The following is a 22,972-nucleotide window of genomic DNA, read 5'->3' on the forward strand; positions in this document are numbered from 1 at the left end:
ATAGATGGTATGCAGTGATAGTCGACCAGGATTTACAAAAGAAGTATTCGAAGCTTTAAAATGTCAAGTTCTTAAACAACAAAGTCAAATATTTTGCAATTTAATGATGAAAGCATGCACCGCGTATCACTTCAGACCATACTGCTTGCAGTAAATTTCGCGATATCGGCGCATGCGCATTACGGTCAATTGTTCCTCTATACTTCTCTCGTTCGCACGATGTCTTTCTCTCTCGCACCATGTTGGCGACAGTTTCAAGCTTTCAGTGAGACCTCCATGTATATATGCTCTAAGCTGCTTGTCCATCTATCTCTTTCTATCCGTTTTTCTGTCCCTTTCTTTTTTACAGTATCTTTCTCTGTCCACTTCCGCTTTTGCCACAAATGGCAGCAACCAATCAGCAACGATGCAGGTTGTTCCGATCACTCCCTGGAGGATCACTATAGCGTGCGAGTTTATAATGTGTTGCGCGATTCCGTGGAGCCTTCTTAATAGGCGGCTGGTCCGTGCCCGTGGAGCGCTGAAGCACTCAGCTCACGGGTAGCGCGGGAATTTCAATGAACGAAGGAATGAAATGAAATGAAACACTTTCTGGATAATTCCTAAGATTGGATTTTAATCGATAGCTAGATGTTGGCTATATTGCTAACAAGTTCGATCTGATGTTTTTACAAAATCACTCCTCGCTTGTAACCTCCGAGCGCCCTACTCCTCCAATTTCGGCGTGTTCCTCTGTTTCCTTCCCTGGATCCTTTCGTCCAATCAAGGTGGTGTTGTCCCTCAAACTTCGTCAGGGGGTTGTCCTTCAGCCATCTCTCCGTCCTTGGCCCTTCCTTCGCGCTTCCCTCCACTCTCGGCTGGTGGTCGAGGTACGCTTTCCGTTTACATAGTCTATTTACATTACATACATATCTAGCAGGTAGGTAAGCGCAACCCTTAGGGTCGAGACATTGACATGACATTGTTTATTAGCACTTTGCGTACCCTTGCGAACCCTTTCACGTATCGTGCGCCGAAAAAAGTATTAAAAATTCACGCTGTTACTGATATTCCCACAAGTTTCTAATGCACTGTTTAATCATTCCAGTGAAGTAATAATAATTGGATTCCGTTTGCCCCTAATATTAGTTTACCGCCAACACTGAAATTTACAGTAAAATCTAATTTTAAAAGTCTCGCAGAAAGTTGCATGATGCATGAGTGTCTTAAAAGTTTGTCTAGCCCTGAGAAATTCATCGGTTCAGTGAAGTGTGTGCATGGCATAGTGCATATTATCTCGTGATTTCTCAATTCACAAGTATCTCACTCATATTTCTCCAAATATTCCTGCAACTATTCACTTACACTAAGTTCAACTAAAACGTATTTATACATTATAAATAATACTACGTGATATGTATAAGCATTAACATTAATGTATCGAACGATTAAATATTGAGAATAAAAGAGAATTCAGTTGGCGCAGAAAATCATTTGCAAATCCAAGGCGAAATGTTACAAATTGCTTGATATCTCGAGTTCTATCGATTATAGTTAATAATAATTTATACTGGGCGGTTAGTGTAAATGTTGTTAACATTATTTGTCACAGCAATAGCCACTGGAATGGATATTTTAGCCGAAAATCCATTTTTGCCGAAGAATTCGCTGGATTTCGCAATTGTAACTAACCGTCGACCTTGTTTTGATCGGGGGACATCATTCCTCGAAGTCTACATAAGGAGCTCACAGATTTTCATGTACTCAGTCGTCGTCGGTCCTCCGGGATTAAAGGACCTCCGGGAACCCTGGAGCTGCCGAGCCACCTGGATCCACTGGACTTCCTGGGGACCTGGTTCTTCCTCCCCCTCCCCCCGGAGCTGCTGAACTTGCTGGGGACCTGGTCAGGATTTCAACCCTGGTTCTTCCGCCAGCCTCTCGCCCCTCTGGCCTGGGTTCGTTTATTCGCTTGGTGCTGATGAAATTTTGGGGTTCGGTAAGTCATTTAAAATTTTATTGTTTTGCGAATGTCAAATCGTTTTCCATCATCTGTCCTATTTCCATGCATACTTTCGAGAATTTTGCGCGAGTCGTTCTATTTTGTGTATTTCTTCGATGGGTTTGCATGATTTATTTTATTTCATGCATTTCTTCGATGGGTTTAAATGATTTATTTCATTTTCGTGAATTTCTTCGATGGTTTTCTCTGATTCATTTCATCTCGTCGATGTCTTCGATGGTTTTCCCTGATTCATTTCATGTCTTCGATGGTTTTCTCTGATTCATTTCATCTCGTCGATGTCTTCGATGGTTTTCCCTGATTCATATCATCTCGTCGATGTCTTCGATGGTTTTCCCTGATTCATTTCATCTCGTCTATGTCTTCGATGTTTTTTTGTGACTTCTGTCACTCTGTCATGCATCTCATCGATGGGTCTACATTCTCTGCTCTTTCCTTCAAGTACTTATCTCTGCGGTGGTTTTGCATGCTCGTGCGTGCTCTGCTGTTGGTCGAAATTATCTCGATCGTCTCCAACTCAATAAGCTTTTCCTTAATTTCTTTCCAGGCCGACCACACCGTTACTAACATATAGTAGTTGATTGTTTCAGCTTTTCAGGTTCACCGTTACTCGGGGAATGGAGTTAATAACACGATATATTTAAAAAGAAACTAGTAAAAAGTGATAGTGAAAAGTGATAGTGAGAAGTGATAGTGAAAAGTGATAGTGAAAAGTGATAGTGAAAAGTGATCGTGCAAAGTGACAGTGAAAGAAGACATCTAAGGAAGCCTAGGCTAATTTATTATAGTATGAAGTATTTAAGGTCCCATGTAAAATTGCGAAGCAGTCACTAAATCATTAACTTTGTTGTTCGTTTATTGGCTCCTCATCTGTGATGAGGAGGTTACCGCTGCTTCCGTTTGCGGAAGCAAGTGACTGAGCATGGAATCGGTATGGGTGGATCAGTTTCATCCCTTGGTGTTCTTGTCCAAAGGGAAAAGTTTCGGGCGTAGGGGGTCTTGATTCCCGAAATGGATTTTCGGAGAGAAATCCGCGTGAGTCGTTGACAAACCGAGCCAAAGCATAGCGTATGATAGCGTAGCAAAAGCCTACCCTCTATGTCAAACTCTCTCTCTAAACAAGTCACACGTACCTATACAAGTACGCACACACCTTTCAGCATTTCAACACATTTCAGAGTAGTTGCTGAGTTGGACGCTGTTCATGAGCAGATGCCACTACATTCAGACCTCAAGTTACGAGTTGGCAATACAGTTTAGGTAGCGACACGACATCCATAAGGTGATATGTCTATCCTATACTTCGTCGATACTTATTCCATTCTCAATCGATAATTTTGGACGTTACCGAAGAATAATAAAGAGGCTTGCGAGTCGCAACTCGTATGACAAAAATTTAGATTAAATGATAGGTCCATCTCATACCTCGGCTGTAGTGCGAGCTTTATCGACACGAGGATGCATAAGTGCAATATTCATACCAATTCAGATGTAACTATTAAAAAGAGAAAGCAGAATAGGATTCCTACTCAGGACGTGCATACAAATGCGTGCGCGCAGGCATACGTTCGGCGGTGCCGGCCGAAACACAGTGCGACATAACCTTGCAAACTTTATGATCGCCTCCACGTAGCATGTGACACATGTTACTCGTGCGAATCCTTGTTTAATCACATTCATAAATCGAAGGAACAACAAACTGAAGACAAGATGTCAGTAGAGCAAGCAGAGATTAATTCGGTAACATTAAGCGGGACTGCGAACGACGAGGATGTTGTAACACCCTGGGATGTTTCGTCTAACAACGATACCGGAATTGATTATGACAAGTTAATTAGTGAGTCCGATGATAATAATTTATATACAGCCTTGAGAACTAAAGATACCTTTGCTACCTTGCCGAAAGCGACTGTCTCTTTGTAACTTCGATTTCATAGATTATGCGTTCCTGATAATGTTCTCGAAATGAAGCCTATAAATCGATTGTTTTACATAGATTTCTCTTCGTTGTTATAGAAAAGTTTGGAAGCTCAAAAATCGATGATGAACTGCTAGGCAGGTTCGAAAAGATCACCGGCAGAAAACCGCACCATTTCCTTAAAAGAGGGATATTCTTTTCTCATCGAGATGTGCACACTATCCTGAATCTGTACGAACAGGGGAAACCTTTTTACTTGTACACTGGTAGAGGACCTAGTTCGGATTCCATGCATTTAGGGCATCTCGTGCCGTTTATGTTCTGTAAATGGTTGCAAGATGTATTTCAAGTTCCGTTAGTTATACAATTGACCGACGACGAGAAGGCAATATGGAAGAACATAAAAATAGAAGATGCAATTAAACTGGCCTATAATAATGCAAAGGACATCATCGCCCTTGGATTCAAGCCAGACAATACGTTTATCTTCTCTAATTTAGAGCATATTGGAAATAATCCAGCGTTCTATCAAAATATGATTAGGATACAAAGATGCGTTACGTTTAACCAAGTAAAGGGTATCTTCGGATTCGGAGATAGCGACCCTATCGGTAAAATCTCGTTCCCACCCACTCAAGCTGCTCCGGCAATCTCTGGGACCTTCCCTTTCATTTTCAAGAATGCGAAAGTTCATTGCTTGATACCTTGCGCTATCGATCAAGATCCTTATTTCCGAATGACGAGGGACGTCGCGCCAAAGATTGGGTATCCGAAACCGGCTCTGTTGCACTCTGTATTCTTTCCAGCCTTGCAAGGCTCCAAAACAAAGATGTCTGCCAGTAACAACAACACTGCGATATTCCTGACAGATACTGCGAAACAAATAAAGAGCAAAGTTAATAAACATGCATTCTCAGGAGGGCAGGCTACCGTCGAAGAACATAGGCAACTGGGAGGCAATTGCGAAGTCGACATATCGTATCAGTGGCTACGATTCTTCTTAGAGGACGACGAGAAGTTGGAACAGCTTAGAAAAGTAAGTTTAAGCCGACAGAGGAATATATTATTTTGTAATTATAGAATAATATGCATCAACGTGGAAAATTGGGAATTTCCAGGGTTACGCCAGTGGAGAAATTTTAACCGGAGAACTTAAAAAGGAACTAATCGACGTACTGCAGCCTCTAGTGGCTGCGCATCAAACAGCCAGAAGTAAACTAACAGACGATACAGTGAGACAGTATATGATTCCTAGAGATCTCGGTTTTGCGACAAATATAAAGTAGTGGCACAAAAGTTACTTCATATGTATATAAAGCACAAATTTACAGGAATTCCGTCTGCATCAGTTTATTTAATTTAATTTATTCTGCAAAATCATACGAAAATTTATTTTTTAAACTGCATGGTGATGGATTAAATTGTTTTTCTAAGAATAAGTGTCTTGTGTTTATGTCTATCTATCTCTGTTATTTCGAAAGAAGTGCGAACAAAGTATTTTAGTAATCTTTTCATTTTTATATATTCTGTATTTAAACGATTAAGAATTTTTTTGTAAAACGGATACAGAGATTATACTTAAAAGTATTGCTTTCAAGCTTTTTAACTACCTAAGCCAGATTGCCTTCGTTAACATTATTAACCTTAAAAGAAATCTATTTTAAATCATTGCGACAGATTATAAGAGTAATAAATAATGTATTTGTTATCTTATCCCTTAATTGTGTCAATTTATTCGCGTAACAAGATAAAAGATTAAGGCGGGCTCAGTAGCCGCCATTTTTCTCTTCGAAATACAAAATCGAATATAAGTATTGAATGGAATGATAAGGAAAATAGTTTCATACGGATAATTAGAGAATTGGATCAAACCTTACTAGATATTCTATCCGGAAATTATGATTGTTTAGACAAGAAACTAATACGCGTCAACGTATATGACGAGTTACGCTAATAAACTATCTGACGAATAATAATTATTTGATATATTCTTTATAATAGAAAGTAGCATCACACGAGTTAGAAATGAAATAGTCAATATTATCTTTCACAACTGACATCCAATATTACGATCAGCTGAATAAGGAGTCGTTAAAATTGGCATCACGTACCTACATACGTAAACACATACTCGCGAACATTCAAAGTTCAAACTAAGTAGTTGAATTTATTGACTACAGTGATAGCGATAAACGCAGTAATCAGCGACGGTAGGATTTATCATCGGCAAAAACTTGGTGTTTTTGTTTATATGCTTGTTCACGAGAGTTAATTCCAGTATCGCGCGCGAGTTAATTTTACTTCAGAATCCTATGATTGCCCAGGCTTGAGCGGAAATCGTGGACATTCGATTGGCGGATCATGACGCGAGAAAACAGTGCTATTAATAACCGAGCGCATGCGCAGAGAATTGCCTAGTGTATATCCGCCATTCATGCAAGTCGATTTCGTTGGGTTTCTGTGTGTTGAGCCTAGCAAAGGAACATGGTGATAGTGATATGAAACAAGTCTATTAGCAATACCACGCTCTACACATATATATTTTCCCCGAAGTAACGATGATATTTGGTCAAGATCTCCCAACGTAAGTTTTGCGGAAAACATGCAGACCGAGGTATAAACTATTTTAGTCGCGAAATTTGGCACTGCCAAATAGAATATCTCGTTAGAATCCGATATACCTGATTTTTTCCCCTGTATTCGATTAATTCGCGACGTCCACGGAGTTACTGTTATAATTGCACAGTGAGCGCAAAATTGCGTGCAATTGGAATATTCCTAGTTTATGTGAACGTTAATATATTCCGCTCGGAACGTTCGCGCACCGAGACTATCTTGTATGTTACGTTCGGCATTGGAGCGATGTTATGTTCCAATTTGCCTTTTTTCCCTCGCTTAAACGAAAATCCTAACTGAAACACGAAACGATTCATCGATAAGACTGCTCCGCGCAATGACGATCGAGATGTAAATTTTAAATAACGTCCCGATATATACGTCGAACGTAATACTGTTATTCCTCTTTTCATTTCTGCCTACATCACTAGAGATCACACACATTAACACTGCTTTCGATCTCGGTTCTGCATAAAAAAAAAGAAACGAGGATTTTCTAGCCTTTCTCTGTCCTTATAATTTTAGGTAAAACTTAGAGTGTTATTCGAATGATCGGTGAAAAAAGATGCTCGTCAAATAATATCTAAGGGAACAAGTTAATCGAGCTGACGCAGCAAAAACTTAATAAATACTATGGGGGCATTTTTGGACACTCCAAAAACAGATAAATACAATGAACATGGTACTGGCAATGGACTGCGCTACAGTGTCGCCAGTATGCAAGGCTGGCGAATGGAGATGGAAGACGCTCATAGAGCGATAACCGGCTTGAATGGTGGCCTCTCAGACTGGAGTTACTTCGCTGTATTTGATGGCCATGCCGGCGCGTTTGTATCGGCTCACAGTGCGGACAACTTGTTAGAGTGTATAATGCAAACGGAGGAGTTCAAAGCTGAAGATGTTATCAAAGGGATTCATTCCGGCTTCCTCAGACTCGATGACGAAATGAGAGATTTACCAGGACTGAGCTCTGGCACAGACAAATCAGGGTCCACTGCAGTTTGTGCATTTATATCCCCCAGAAACATATATATCGCCAATTGCGGCGACTCTAGGGCTGTACTCTGCCGAGCCGGGGATCCAGTATTTTCAACACGGGATCATAAGCCTTTCTTACCCGCTGAAAAAGAGAGAATTCAAAATGCCGGGGGTAGTGTAATGATTCAGAGAGTTAACGGAGCTTTAGCCGTCTCTCGGGCGCTGGGAGATTACGAGTACAAAAATTTGAAAGATCGAGGCCCCTGTGACCAGTTAGTGTCGCCAGAACCGGAAATATTTGTGCGAGATAGAGACGATGAACACGATGAATTTCTAGTTTTAGCGTGTGATGGTATTTGGGATGTAATGAACAACGAAGATCTATGTAATTTTATACATTCAAGGCTGCTGCTTACAGATGACTTAGAAGCAGTTACGAACCAGGTTATAGACACCTGTCTTTACAAGGTAATGATATCTAAAGCTTTATGTATATATTTTATAACGAATTTTATTCTCAACCTTCTCACATATTTCAATATTTGATTTTCAGCTTTAATTTTAAGTATAAGTTCAAAATTTTTCAATATTAACGATAAAATATAATTAACCGCATAATTAGATAGTGGAGAATCAAGACAATTTAATCAGTTTATAATATAGAGATGAATTTGTCCGCTTAATTAATTCACGATTTCTATTACATAATTTACATTATCACGTTCTAAGCTTTAGATAACATCCTGTTCTTCTCAATTATTTTCCATTTTTATTTCTGATATTGCTAATTCTGTTTATATCTTCTGTTTATACATTCACTGATTAGTCGAATAGACACATAAGTACTAATAACTTTTTACATACCAATGAAATACAGTATGCTTTATTAATTCTTTTTATGCATTTAACAAGAGTTAAATTCTTAGCGAGTGTCATACCTTTAATCTGTAAGCGCAGCTATTACAAACGATTTTATTGTTACAGGGTAGCAGAGACAACATGAGTATAGTTTTGGTAACATTTCCTGCTGCTCCAAAGCCAAGCCCAGAAGCACAGAAAAAGGAAGCTGAGCTGGAAATGGCCATTGAAAGGAGAATTAAAGGTTCATTAACATTTCCATATTCACACCAATTATATTCTCTCTGTTGTTGCATCAATACGAGATCACAATATCATTCGCGTACTTGACGTTCTGACACCTCCTAAACGGAGGGCAACATATCTCATCATTCGGTAATGAAATTTTAGTACAATCAAATACAGTCTTGCTGGTGGCATTACACGAGTACAAAACAGATAGATCTATATTTCTTAAGAATCGTTAGTCAAATACTTACAATCATTTCTCTTTGTGATTATAGAAGTACTTAATTTCATGTACAAAATGTATAAATCTAAAGCGAACGCGGTGTCTAACTTTTGAAATAACTATTTCGATTTTGGACACTTTAGTAGCGCGTGCAATAGAGTAATAGCTTAAATAATTCAATCATTTATTGTCCCTCGTTTAAACATTGTCGCATGAAAATTATTTCACTAGCCTCCGTTATATGTGTATGGATCAGTTTGAATATTTATTTAGACAACAAGGAGAGAAGTGGACAACAATTGATTAAATCTTGAAATATGTTGTGGATAAAAGCTACATGCTTTTCCTATCTTACATAAAATTCATAGAAGGCACTCACGCGCGCGCGCGCACGCGCACACACACGCACACACGCACTTCTATTAAGAAACATTGGAAATTTATTTTTGCTCAGTGGATAGTATTTTCCTACTATATAATCTACATATTCAAACAGTTGACTATAATCTTAGTTTATGTTAATTAGAGGCTACTATTGAAATAGCAGATGAATTCCAGCTTTTGATATTTTACTGTATGGTTAATCATATTTGTGCAATATGAAAGTTCTTTACAAACGATATATCAGAATCTTCCACTTGTGCGCAATAGCTAAGTAAAAAACTGAACTTTGAGTTCAGTATTTTATTAAGCAAGAACTTCCAATATTCCTATGACTCGATATAAACACTCATATGAATTTGTTTTATCGTTGCTTTATCGTTTTATCACTCTCGTACTATGTAATTATTTAAATATAATTAAAACGTACGTATGTGCAAAAGTGCAAGACCAAAAGTTTGTTAAATATCTATTATAAAGATTTATATAGGATAATTTAGGGGAATGTTCGGTGTATTTAAAATACCTGTAAAACAGAAGGATATTTAATGATTTCTGTTTTAATATCCACTAAAGTATTACTGAAGTACCTATCGTGTACATTTGCCGAGTATTATGCCAAGTTATATGCTGTCAGTATAAATTTTATTACACCATTATGTTAGAGTAGTAATAATTGTGACTCTAATTTAAGATATTAGGAAGATAGAAAATTATAAATATATTAATGGCTGTTTATATTTAATGTTAGTTTTCTTTACTGTCATATTGTATTATTGTTTTTTCTCTCATTAAACTCTTTTAACACCTAGAATTATTCTTACTTAAAAATGCATTCCACCCTTGGAGTTGGTATTTTTAGAAAGATTCTTGTAAGTAAAAGTTTTGTTACAAAGTTGTTTGTTCCTCTTTTCAAAGACTTTTTTAAGTGGTGTTACAGGTAGGTGAATGTCCTTTTATGAAAGCGTAGAAATATCTTATCTAATAAATTTTTACTCTTTCGTTAATGACACATTTCTTATGGAGGAACACTGCAACAGACGTATCATTTCCTAAATATCTACATTCCATGATAGTGTAGTACCATTCCAGAGGTGGATAAGTTCAAAATAAAAATTACAAATATATTCATAAATGAATGTAGACAAAGATGTATCTACTTAAGACCGGATTTCATTTTTAGGTTTTCCATAAGAAATGTACCGAAGCACTATTCCAGTCCTAAGTAGATGCATGTATTTGTAGTCATTTTCTATCTTTATTTCTTCATTTAGTAATAATCCGTTGAGAGGTATAATTTTTAGTTATTAAAGAAAAAATCTATTTGATTTATTAAACGATATCGATACAATGTATTTGTAAACAATAATTATTATAATTTACATGCCGCACAAATATGATAGTACATGCACCATGCACATAATAATGATAGTAAATTTCTATACATAATTTCGATATGTACACTTATATATTATTATTTCTAATAATCACTGCAATTCAAAAACCATAATTGCTTTTGTTATATTTGTAGAAATAGTTGCTGAGCAAGAGGACAAAAACGAATTTGACTTTCTGAAGCTACTACAAATTCTTGTGGACCAAGAGTTTCCTAATCTGCCTCCTGGCGGTGGTCTTTCAGCTAAGTACGTATACGCATATATTGTTAAATTTTTACTTGAAGCCAGCACGTGCATGCTCGTTTTGTTACTAAAATTATATTAAGGTTAGTATTTCTAAGATTAAAGTTGCCCATTCAATTTTATCGTCTTTGGCCTAACTCCAGAACTTCAATTTTCTCGCTAAAGTTTGTCAAATTTCTATGTCGAAAAGAGGTTCCTCCGGTAGAAATAAATCTATACATATGAAATTCGTCTTTCCAAAACGTAAATCTCGCGAAATATTTTCATAAGGATGTTTTAATAGCCGTGCGATACATATATGTTTGTCTTCTTTTTGTTTCTATAGGAAACCTTTCATTGAACAAGTGTTTCAAGAAGTATGTCCCAGCAGAGCGGATAGTGTAAGTCTTGGATTCGATTTCCCTTTGACATAACTAACCCTTGATCTTTTTCTATACTGCATCAAGTGTACAACTATAATCATTAGACATGTTCCATAATCATATAACGATGCAGATGCTATAAGAAATATTTTTATTTTATTGAACCCTCCCGGTGTAAAAAGATTCGTTTTAAAATTGTAAGAAAAGTACACTGGTATATTATGAACTAAGTCTTACCTAAAATAAATCTGCCATTAAACACGCGCAGATCGCAAAATTCGTGCAGTACGTTATTGTTGGAAAAAATAAATTAGAGTTTAAAAAATAAATTTAAGGATGGTAAAATATTATACATTCACCCAGTCAGGAAAAGAATTTACGTGACTTGTTTTCCAAACATCTGGACCATTTGATATGTTCGATAATAATACAAGATATTAATTTCACTTTTGGGATTACTTACATATTAAAGAATATTCAGGGAAAATGTCTCGAAACGCAGGGTTACTTGATGAAAGATACAGTTCGAAAGAAACGTTTAAGAAATTTTAATATAATCACTTTCACATTACTTAATATCCAATATTATTAAGCATTCATTTATGTTATCGGATAATGCTGTTTAGTTTACAGTGCAGGTAATATAAAGTTAATTAGAAATACGAATAGGTTCAGAAAGTCTACGTTTCGTACTCCCGTTTTATTTAAAAAATTATTACGAAGCAGATAAGGTGAAAAATATTGATATTCTACAACATTGAGAGATATTTCTCAACGTGTTGCATGACATAATTGAATGAATGCAAAATATAAACTCATAGTACATCCTGCAAGTGGTTCCAATTGCTATTGGTATTGGTGGTTTCCATAATTATCACTATCTATCTATTGTTGGATTTTATAAATTCTTCATCCAAGGAGTGAAAAATGTTTATATTACAGTTATTATAAGCAGAGGAATTAGAGGTATTCTACTGAGAATAAGTACAGATATACATATACATTCTATGAAAAGCTAGATAAAGTGAAAAACTCATTTAAAATATATTTATTCACTACGATGGAATAAAACGAAAATATTCATATTTTTAATACATCTGAATTTCATTAAATTTTGTACTCCGCCCTTCGATTATTGTGAGCGTGAACCTCTAAAATGGAAAGAAAAATGCAGTTTTCGATGCTTTTAAGGAATATTTCTTTTAAAGAAATTTACTCGCGAGATACTATTTTCTTTTCAAGTTATTTCACAAATCTAGATTTTCATCAAACTGAACACTTAGTAGAATATTTATATCATATCCTCTTGCTATGTTGATAAAGAATGCATAATATTACTATATATAATTATATATTTTTGTAGCTCTAGAGAACTTGCGCTCAGAATATTTACTTCTTAGGTCAGTTTTTCATGCTCTTCCTTCATAAGTTTTAAGTATACTTATATATAACCGTTCGTTCAACACTTTGAGGAGTCTTAAATTTTTTTTCATACATAAGAAGAGTAGAAAAACTGATCATTTAGTTTTAGAAATACCAATACTGTGTATATACATAAAAGTTGTGTCGAGAAAATTGTGTATCAATATTTTATTTAAATCATTTTTAAAATCAAGCAGTAGGAATGTAGTAGGGAGGCCTTGATTTTAGTTTCTTAAGATAAAATTGTATTTTACATTAAAGTACTTGTATTTCAATTATCGGGATAATTGACTTCGAGGTGAAATTATTTCATTAATCCAAATTAAGTCTAAAATCTTCTAATGAAATGAAAAGAGTGTACCGTTGAAAATCAGCAAAAAAAAGCGATACATTAATTATGTTACGTCTAAAGAAAAGGTAAATAGCAATCACGAAAACATGGATTTATAGTATATCTAATCAAGAGTAAGTATTGTATAAATTTGAGAAATGATAGGTTCCTACGAATATAGACTTAACTACCGGGTTAGCGAAACAACGTGTATCAGGTAATCTTATTCTTTTATTCTTTCTTGTGATTGACTTTGCACCCATCCAAAATTTCCTGTTTGTGTAATGTGGAAACTATGTGTCAAGGCCATCCTCGAACATAAAATTTTAGCATATGTATACCAAAGTATATATTACCGTTCCTGGTTAAAAAAAGAAATCCTGAAATTAACTGAAGTTAACAATCGTTTTAGAGTAATATATTAAAATAAATAATAAAACCCATGCATAGAGTTATCTCCTCTATTTTTACTAATAACGAACTGTGGAGTGTATAAAAGTAGTAATATATTTTATCGGCATTTTGAAACATTTACTTTGCAGGTTTTGCTCTGATATCAATTTCTGCGAGATGCTAGTTTTCATAAGAGTCATAGTAAGCCTATGGCGAAACACTAAAGATAATTAAATATATTTCCTCGCCTATAACGAGTAACTGGAAATAAGAATTGCAATGTAGCCGAATAATATCTAGCCGTATCGTCACGCTCTGTCTTGCAACTATTCGTATTCCTGAAATATGTTTACGACTAAACTCTCAAATCCATGCGCTACAACTTTATTATTTAGCAAGGTACCCGTGTACTTTAAATTGTAAAGTAAATCATGTTGCGTTGATAATATGCTATTACAAGTTCATTACCAGTCTCTAATTTGCATATGCAGTTAAGAATGTTAATAATAATAGAAATAACAGATGATAATGTTAATGATAATAGTAGCAATGACTGCGTTCATGATAATAAATCCAAAGTGCATTTTTAATATAGGCTTCTGCTACTTTCCAGCGATGCAATTTCTTTTCACTTATAGTCCTGTTCTGCGCTTAATACGGTTTCGATCGAGTGTATGAGTTTTCAAAATTAAAAGAGCCAACAATTACACGTGCGTTTGCCTATTCGGTACGAAAGAAAGGGATTTAACGTGTATCCTGTACTTAAGATAACTCAAGTAACAATATTATATGGAATAGGACTATTAGTTATAAGTATATACATAGAAGATATGCATCTATAAAGTCGACATTTTTTCTATTTTCTTTTTGTATATAGTTTTGTGTGGATTTTCTATTTGGGATTTAATTTTATTTTCAAAAAATTTCATGGAATGTACCTACATAATGGTTTTACAATGCCATAGAAATAATTCCAATGTCTGTTTATTTAAGAAGTCAATATCACATAAGCATTGCATGGCGTGTAAAATGAGCAGACGCTTCTTTTTATGTATGTACCTGACTTATTTTCTAAATGATTGTAAATCGTTTTAAATATGCAAGATTCGTAGGCAAAATTTAAATATTCCAAAGTTTCTGTTATATATTTAATTCTAATATAGTCCGAGTTCTAAAGCACATAAATGCTTTTAACATTAGACATCTAATTTCTAAACCTGCCGCAGTTTAAGGGAGAAGAATTATCTCTAAGCACATTACTAAACTGATTTCTGTAATATTATAGCATAATTCCTTCATATCCTGTTTTCATTCCTTAGATCACACACCAACAATATTTTCATCCTTTTCTGCAGTCCAAGTTGAACTCTCCGATCACTGATCTCGATTACCATTGTTAGTCTTCTGATACGCTTACAATGTTCTACTTAATTTGTTCTGGAAGACATGAAAATACGATTACAGAAATAAACCAAAGCGTTTGCTCCGCTGTTCCGATAATTCAATTTGCAAATATTCCAATACATCTCGAAGCAATCTTTGCTTTGCGCATTTCAACTTTGAGAGCAGCATCTACGTAAATGAACAGTGCACTCAGAACTATGTATTCCATTATTGAAAGTGAAGTAATTGAAAATCATGTATAAGTCTCTTCTTTTCTTAAGAGGAAATATTCTTTGATTTGTGTATGTAAATAAAGGCAATCCTATCCTTATTTTTCTTTGCTAATGATATTTCTTCGTAATCTTTACAGTGTAGTATGTAATGCATCGTAAAACTATTTTGGAATGTGACATGCTTGATATTACGTAAATTACTATATTCTATTTTCATTGCAAATACATCATAAGATCTTAACTGTTCGAGTATGATCCATTGATTTAACATATCATATTGTGGTAACCGGTAACGTTATACGGATTTCGTTTGCAATTGAAATGTTGAAAAATAGAGTGTATTAACAGAGATATTCTTTTGATATTTGTTCGATGACACGTGTGCGTTTACATATATTATAGACGAGTATGCATGAATATATATGTAAATAGAAAAAGTTCAAGAAACAGTTAAGGTCGTGTGATTTTATACTAAACATTTTAATGTCTTGAATACAGCATAAGAGAAAAAATAACGTATTACCACCACGCATAGATATGTTTATACGATATTATTTATCCATGTTATTGTACATAATATACGTAATTAAAAGCATATATTTGATGGGTACAATTGTCGTTTTGATAAGCAAGTGTGTGTGATTTGCGAGATTTTGATTTTATTATTTAGAAAAACTTCCTATAAGTACATAAAAAAATAACATATTTTTTCTCTTTTACAATTTTAATATCCGTTTTTTTTTTTTACTCTTATATCATATATCTTTTTTTAACAAATACGATGTGGCTTTGAGCGCAATTGTTTACCGTTTTCTTTAATGCAGCGTACTATACTTGTTACTTTGTCACTCTTAATACCGAAGAATATTGTTTGGAAATGTTAATACGAATAGACGTAATCTTTAATAGACACTGAAAGACATTTTTGAGTAATTTTTCCTTCCAAACAATATTGTTATTATAAATTGCATACTGCTATTTTTCAACTGTGTTGCATTCATCCTTGTCGCATTACAAAACATAATGATGACTAGTTTTATTTTTAGAAGTAGCAACTACGATTTTCTAAGTTTTATTCTACGTTTAGTAAGAAATGTTAATGTATCATTTTGATGAATGTATAACATTCCTATAATATTAAATAAATGCCGGATAAGCAGTATATAATATTACTCGGATAACTAACGCTAGTAGATAAGTGTAAAAACATGATGCCGCGGATACAATCTCGTAGTTTACTACAAAAGATTAAAGACACGCGCTTTTCTAACTAAACTTTAAGTTACGCTTAATCATTCCGACACATTTAATTCGATATTAAATTGAAGAGAGAATGTATAATGTAACTTAACGCAGTGTACTACAATACTTATGTTGTATCAATGGTTTCCGATATATCTTTTATACGTCAAGATAATCAACTATATTGATATCTAACATGTCAATAGTGTAAGTATATAACGCATTTTATATTTTCAATCAACGGAACCGATAGGTCACTATATTGTACATGTCATGTATTAAATATTTACCGTGTATTTTAATATTGAAATACATTAATTAGACTAGGCCGTAATGAACATTTTTAAGGATACGATATTAAACAGTTGCTTACTTTAGGAGTGATCGTACCTCCCTTACGTTCTTTGCGATAATAGTGTAAACCAAAATAATATTTTATCCTTACTTAAAAGTTCTAGAACGAATACTGTCTCTATTTTTTTTTTGTAAATAAGTATTTAATTGTAAATTCTATGTGTAGAAGTATATACAAACAGAAATTAAAATACTATATGATGATATGCTTACAGAATTCAGAAGCCAGTTAGTGTATACGATATGTATACGATTTGATACATGTGGTATACTATAAACTGGCCGATCCGAGTCATGAAAGTGAGATACCAACCAGCGAGAGCCACAGAGGAGTGCTACATGAACAGAGACTATGTGGGATGGTAATTGAATGATGTTACAGGCATATTTCGTTTCTGGTTGAACAACACTGAGAATCATACTGCACCGTAATATCAAATTTAATAACAAAATTTATTGTACAAAGCATTTTATTTCTAAGCGAGGGTAAAAAAATCTGATCAAGTTCTCTACAGCAATATATTATAGGTTTCTACTTTGAATATATAGTTAATGTTGTATGTTATTACCTTGCTACTCAATAAATATTTATCAAACATGTTATGATCTTTTCCCACCACTTGTTCAATCGGAAGGTGTAGAAGTTTGAACATAGAACTCTATGCTGTTAATGATGTTACTGATTGTCCTTAAACTCGAAACTGTTCGATATCGAAATTTGGAAGAAAAAAAATAGTGGAAAAAACGGATTCTAATTTATTCAAGATATCACAATGAAACTTTGTTTAGGTAAAACATAGCCATTTTACATAATATATAAACTGTGTACTATTAATTTATATGTACATTATTAACTATCCTAACTAAAAAATATATTGTATACACTTTCGCGAGTGTCATTTAAATTAAAATTTAAGAACTAGGCTTATAATTTTTGCTCCAACTAGAACACATCGATTCTAATGTGATTCCGAATGTTCTTATTGTAATTATATTAACGGCAATTGCATCAAAATATACTTATTTAATAATATATACAATTTTGTGCTGGTCTGCTTAGAAATTTTAATATATATTTAACGTCACGTATTATCATTTAATTTTCATCCCATAAAATCATTTTGTCCGTAAAATATACAAAACGCTACATTTTTTCAAAAACGGACACGTGTAAAATCACGTAAAGAACTACAAGTACACATAATTCTACTTATTCGCATAGCAGATACTTTTACGCTCCATTGTATTCTAATCTTAACAATTTAAGGAGTTGTTTAATTCGATCCATTTTCATTGCGATATTTCGTATAAGTGAAGATGAATATTACACGAAGATAATGTATCATTAAACTTGTTAGTAAATCACTGTCTCAATTATATTACATTTAATTATTAATGACTTACAATATTCGTTTTCTCATGTGTAATCGTGTAGAAGCGAAGATCAACATTTGTCAGCTGTACAAAATTAACTTTCTCGTAATATATGCGTTACAAACGAAATACCTGATCAGTAAGGTATAGAACACTTCGTTCCATACACAATACAGACGTTCCACACCGTTTGAAGCATTGTAAACTAGGCGAATGAAATACGTAAATAGGAGAATTCTATTCTCTACACACACTAGACATTTGTTTAATAATTATTTTTATGATGCTATTGTACCAACATATTCGTGCTCTAATAGTAAAGTACGTGCTGTTCTCTTTACACCATATCACATCCATGTAATATGATTTTATCAATATTCCAAACAAAAAATTCGTTTAGACGTCATACACATTACGTTTAATTTTAATTCAATACGATCGACACTGATTAATGCAAACAATCTCCCCTTAGATTCATGTTGTATATTGTCAGGTGTAAAATGTTCAACAGATCTTACTTCTACGACATACGATCGAAAGTGCACCGAAAAACCCAGGATATTTGGATCTATACAAGCGTAAAAACACTTTAAAATACATTGAAGTAAGTAGTCTTTAAGTAGCAAGCTCATTCTTTCTTGATTAGTCCGATTGTATAATTTTTTAAAAGAAAACAAAAAGAACAAAATAATACGAAGCTTGGAACGTTTTTATGTTAAAATTTCTGATAACTTAGGAGTACATACATAGATATTACATTATAACGATAGTGACGACACCTTTGATGCATGAAAGCACTTTATGTGTACATTAACAAACATATAATCATACGACATCCAGTGAGCATAAAAATGGCAGTCATTTCAAACTCACGCCTTACCGATGAATATTTTTTACCAGTAAACACTGAGAACGTAGAGTGCAATGTGTTAAATATCGGCTTGTACGATGAAGAATTTGTACCAAGGAAATATGACTTTAAACGTTATCGGACAAGTGCTCGACGTGTACGGAATTATATTACACGTAACAGCACAAATCAATATATTACACAAATGAGTTAAGATAAACTAATTATCAGATCTGGCAAACTCTTTCATATTGGAATCGAACTATTTCATTATTATAATATGAATCGATGAGTTCATACGTATATTTACAGCACACAATGCTTTCGACCCTCGGAGGGCCAGGCTGGGTCTGTTCAGACCCACGTTTTCGAGAGCTTCCAGTGGGACATTTCAGCTCGTGAGTCTGAACTCGACTGTCTTAGGCCGGCGATTGTTTACATTAGAGCCTACGCATAAACAAATAATAATATATATGTTCTTTGTTGCTATAAACAAAGAATCGCATGTCTAACTGATAAAAAAAAAAAGAAATGAGACGCGTGCGGGTCCGTTTTCACCCGTTACGTGGCCCCGCGAGATCGCCGAACCGTTGGTCCTCCGAGGATTAAACGACCAACCGCCCTAGACATGTTTTGCACGTTTTAAAGCATTGTCGGCGTTCGTGTCTTTTGATACATACGATTTTACATATGTAGGTTTGCGATTTTGTATAAAAAGAAGTTTATTAGATGAATAGATCAGTTTATTTGTTAGTCGTCCATCCGCGCCAAATGGAGGCTATGCTTGCCGCAGCACTTGTAACTAAACCACCGGCAACACTCTGATTCACTTGCACACTTGAGGATTGTTGACTAACCGTCGCACCAGGAATGGGAATTACCATTTCGGGGCAAGCAAGATTTGGTACCTGCAACAGAGTACTTCGCATGAAATATAACTTCGTCGCTGTGAAACTGTACGGTAAACGCAGCGAGTCGTATACCGTCTCGCGTGCGTGCTCGAAGAGAGGAGGAAACTGGCGGCGTTGAAAAGACTTCGACTGGGCCCCCCTCACTCACCGTTACTTTTGTCCACACCGGCCACGGGAGGGGGGGGGGAGGGGGATAGCGGCGATCAAGCATGTTCAGAATTTCCCTCTCTCCGGGTATCACCCAAGCAGCGGGCTACGACTCGCTCGATTTACCTATACATCAGTTTTCAACGAGTAGAAAGATAACCCACAGCTTCCCATTCCGAATTAAAAGCATCCTCCTCATCGTCAGAAGCGGAATCGTCGCTATTTTCTAAATCTGGAACTAATTGACTGTGCAGTTGTGTTATAATATTCGGATCAATCTTCATGGGGCCAATTCTACATTCGAACATAGAAACGATCGTATTAATAATCGACATTCGTTACCATTAGGTAAATACAATTGATCCTCACCTCCCAAGATCGCTGATCTCAGTATTGAGCAAGTGCATCAGGTTTTGTAGAGTATGCATTGGATGTAAGACTGCAATGTTGGTGTTCTGAGTGAAACATAAATGTAATACATTGCTATTGAGCCTTGCTACTTTTCTAGCGAACTTTTGATCCGACATCTCGTTTCCACAAAATTCTCTGAAAATTTGCATTCATCGTTACGATAATTAGGCCCGGGTATAGATGCTTTTGATAATAGCATTTTCATTCTGTATTTCATTTATAGATAAATAAGAGCCCTAAACATTAAGAATTTTTAATACTTAATGCAAGCGTATTGCAAAAATAAAAAATGAAATATTGTCACATACCCATAAGCAAGTTTATATGGTAGTCTTACATTAACATAATAGGCAATAATATTAACCAATTGTGTAGCATAAGTTAAAGCAGCACTGATATTGTATACTGGATTGTGCATCGCAGTTTCTTTATTTGCACCTGGCACTCCATCTTTATTTGCTGCCACTAAACAAATGAATATTTACAAGATCGTCCCTCGATATAATTTCGATTGATCGACGTAACGTAACGCGCGTACGTACCCCATAGAGAATAAGCACTATAATCTCCATTGCCCGGCAAAGTTGGCGCAACTATGCGATGCTGGACTTCTAAAGCATTCTCCGTGTCGTTAATCCACCTGCCCCTGACATATGATGTTCCAGATGCATCTGCCAGGGCGCAAGTTACGTCTGATCTAGTATCTTCCTCGCTGCTGCATAAACTAAAGAACAATCAACACTATTGGTCAACGATACCTTTCGCAGAGTATTGCTTCTTTAATCAAAACAAGTAGAAAAATATTTAACTTTCGGTCGTGTATTTTATTAATACTTGTAATTTCTTTATGCACAAATTATCGCAGATAATTACCTTCTGTTAGGTTGAATTTTAGATAATGGAAAAATATATTGAATCAATTGTTTCGCAACAGTTCTGATAATTTTTTTCAACTGTTGCCTCTTTCTATCTACTGCCTCTTTTTGTTTCTCTTGTTTTGCTTTTAAACCAGCAACATATCGATGCAATTTTTCTACTCGTTCTTCATGTCTAGGTAATCTAAGTGCTAACTGGGAGTTTACGTCTTTCAGAACATTCAAGCGTTGATTACCTATGCACCATTAAGACTATTTCAATATAAAACCGTCTTAAATATCGGGTAACTGTATTTAAAAGGAAATATACCTCTGTTTATACTTTGCCTGGTTTCGTTCACTAACGATTGAAGGAGCCTAACTCTCTCTTTACAAGTATTTATATCACATATCTACAAACACCAATAGTTATGAATACAGAAACACCGCGAAGAGCATTCAATTTAATATTATTCGTAATGCTAACTGATCGTAAAAGTATTTAATTACTGTAAAATACCAATTTATCCCGCTGCTTATGTTTTTCAAGAGCCTTTACACATTTTTCTTCCAACTGGGCTCTCGCAGCCTTCAACCGTAGAAGTCGCAATTGTTTATCTGCAAATCTGACCCAAAATAAATTGTCAATGAAATATTCATCGTTTCGTCGGTAATGTTATTCGACCGTTTGGAAATTACAACAGTGGATATTCAGAATAAAGCATTTTTTGTGTCCGAATAGAAAATGGAGATCCATTTGCGCTTAACGCATCAGTGAAAATTATTCGAGAGACGCGCCAAGCGGAACAGAAGTTTAATAGGAGGAAATAAACGAAACGATGGTCGCGTAAATAGCGAGGGTATATTTACCGTTCGGAATAAACAGAAGTTGAATGGATAAAATCACCATTTTGGATACACTGTCGACAGTAAAAAATTCGACGGCTATTATGGCACAGCGGGCACTTCAATAAATTTACGCTCAAACGGCTCGAAACGTCTTCCAGCTCTGAGGATAGCTGAAAATCTGCAGGTGCTGTACAGGATCCATCAGAACTGCTTGTCGCCATAACCAAGAACAAGAACAATGGGCGCTCTCGTCTGTCTGTTGTCACTCATCAGCTGATCTGATATTTACTTGCAATCTCCCGCCACCCCGTACGCGATACCCTTTTTATCGCGTACCTTCACTTTCATATTTATTTGTCCCGCCAACGAACGATTCGATACCACACGAAATTCCCATCTAATTCGACGAGTAATCGTTGAATTATGGAGAAAACAGACTTAAATCTCAGTTTATCTATCTCATAGCTGCACCGTGGTAGCAATCCTTTTGAAGAAATCCCCGTTGCGCTATGAGATAAGAGATCTAGGAGAAAAACAAAAATAACGCGCGTATGTGAGTTGTGAAAAATAGTTCGTAAACGCAAGTGGAATAAGGGGGAAGGAAGATATTAGGCTGCACATTATTTCAGTTTCGTTATATTGAGAATTTTTTACGATACTATAAACTGCGCAATTAACGAGCGATCTGTCGATTTATTCAAAACACGCGTCTTCTGTTAATTATTTTTTCCTCGTAATTATTTTTTATTGCGTTCCCCTCGTGATTTATGCGTTTGTTATTATACGCATACGCGTGTAAGTTGTGACTTGTGAGTTATCGAGATTCTAGGGAGGACGATGGTTGCGGTGGACGCAAGGCAGGCAGATATAAGAACTTAGAAATAGAATAGATACAAAGAAGAGGAGAGAGAGGCGGAGGAAAAGGAAAAGGAGAGAGCGGGAAGAGGGTGAAGGATCAATATAAAAAGGAAGATCAACAGAAAATAAGGATCACAAGGAGATATACAAGGGCACC

At 35.3% G+C, this 22,972-nt stretch overlaps 3 protein-coding genes and 2 long non-coding RNA genes across 7 annotated transcripts; 2 read left to right on the plus strand and 3 right to left on the minus strand.

The window, feature by feature from the left end:
• Positions 1-596: 596 nt before the first annotated feature.
• Positions 597-3,190, minus strand: LOC143368233 (uncharacterized). The gene is made up of 2 exons (XR_013085181.1): positions 985-3,190; positions 597-891 (listed from the first exon to the last, which is right to left on the minus strand). It is a non-coding gene; the product is annotated as an uncharacterized LOC143368233 (long non-coding RNA).
• A 257-nt stretch (positions 3,191-3,447) lies between these two features.
• Trprs (Tryptophanyl-tRNA synthetase) lies at positions 3,448-5,630 on the plus strand. Its single transcript, XM_076810738.1, has 3 exons — positions 3,448-3,836; positions 4,016-4,953; positions 5,036-5,630. The coding sequence occupies exons 1-3, from the start codon at positions 3,710-3,712 to the stop codon at positions 5,201-5,203; spliced, it is 1,233 nt and encodes a 410-aa protein (XP_076666853.1). The 5' UTR covers positions 3,448-3,709; the 3' UTR covers positions 5,204-5,630.
• A 695-nt stretch (positions 5,631-6,325) lies between these two features.
• On the plus strand, positions 6,326-17,159 carry LOC143368230 (protein phosphatase 1B). Of its 3 annotated transcripts, none has more exons than XM_076810739.1 (6): positions 6,326-6,501; positions 7,059-7,979; positions 8,496-8,613; positions 10,733-10,844; positions 11,167-11,221; positions 14,669-15,063. In XM_076810739.1, exons 2-6 carry the CDS (start codon positions 7,167-7,169, stop codon positions 14,747-14,749), a joined length of 1,179 nt encoding a protein of 392 aa, XP_076666854.1. In that variant the 5' UTR covers positions 6,326-6,501; positions 7,059-7,166; the 3' UTR covers positions 14,750-15,063. The 3 variants fall into 3 exon arrangements, with proteins under 3 accessions (XP_076666854.1, XP_076666856.1, XP_076666855.1); XM_076810741.1 differs by lacking the exon at positions 14,669-15,063 and adding an exon at positions 16,777-17,159 and having other exon boundaries at positions 6,327-6,501; XM_076810740.1 differs by lacking the exon at positions 14,669-15,063 and having other exon boundaries at positions 6,328-6,501; positions 11,167-12,912.
• On the minus strand, positions 14,245-15,246 carry LOC143368232 (uncharacterized). The gene is made up of 2 exons (XR_013085180.1): positions 14,796-15,246; positions 14,245-14,750 (listed from the first exon to the last, which is right to left on the minus strand). It is a non-coding gene; the product is annotated as an uncharacterized LOC143368232 (long non-coding RNA).
• Positions 16,683-22,470, minus strand: Atg14 (autophagy related protein 14). The gene is made up of 10 exons (XM_076810736.1): positions 22,247-22,470; positions 21,979-22,164; positions 21,629-21,734; positions 21,440-21,521; positions 21,128-21,365; positions 20,797-20,978; positions 20,563-20,719; positions 20,213-20,389; positions 20,008-20,137; positions 16,683-19,693 (listed from the first exon to the last, which is right to left on the minus strand). Exons 1-10 carry the CDS (start codon positions 22,303-22,305, stop codon positions 19,529-19,531), a joined length of 1,482 nt encoding a protein of 493 aa, XP_076666851.1. The 5' UTR covers positions 22,306-22,470; the 3' UTR covers positions 16,683-19,528.
• Positions 22,471-22,972: the final 502 nt, after the last annotated feature.

The sequence above is a fragment of the Andrena cerasifolii genome, chromosome 4 (assembly GCF_050908995.1).
Source record: "Andrena cerasifolii isolate SP2316 chromosome 4, iyAndCera1_principal, whole genome shotgun sequence".
Lineage (NCBI taxonomy): Eukaryota > Metazoa > Arthropoda > Insecta > Hymenoptera > Andrenidae > Andrena > Andrena cerasifolii.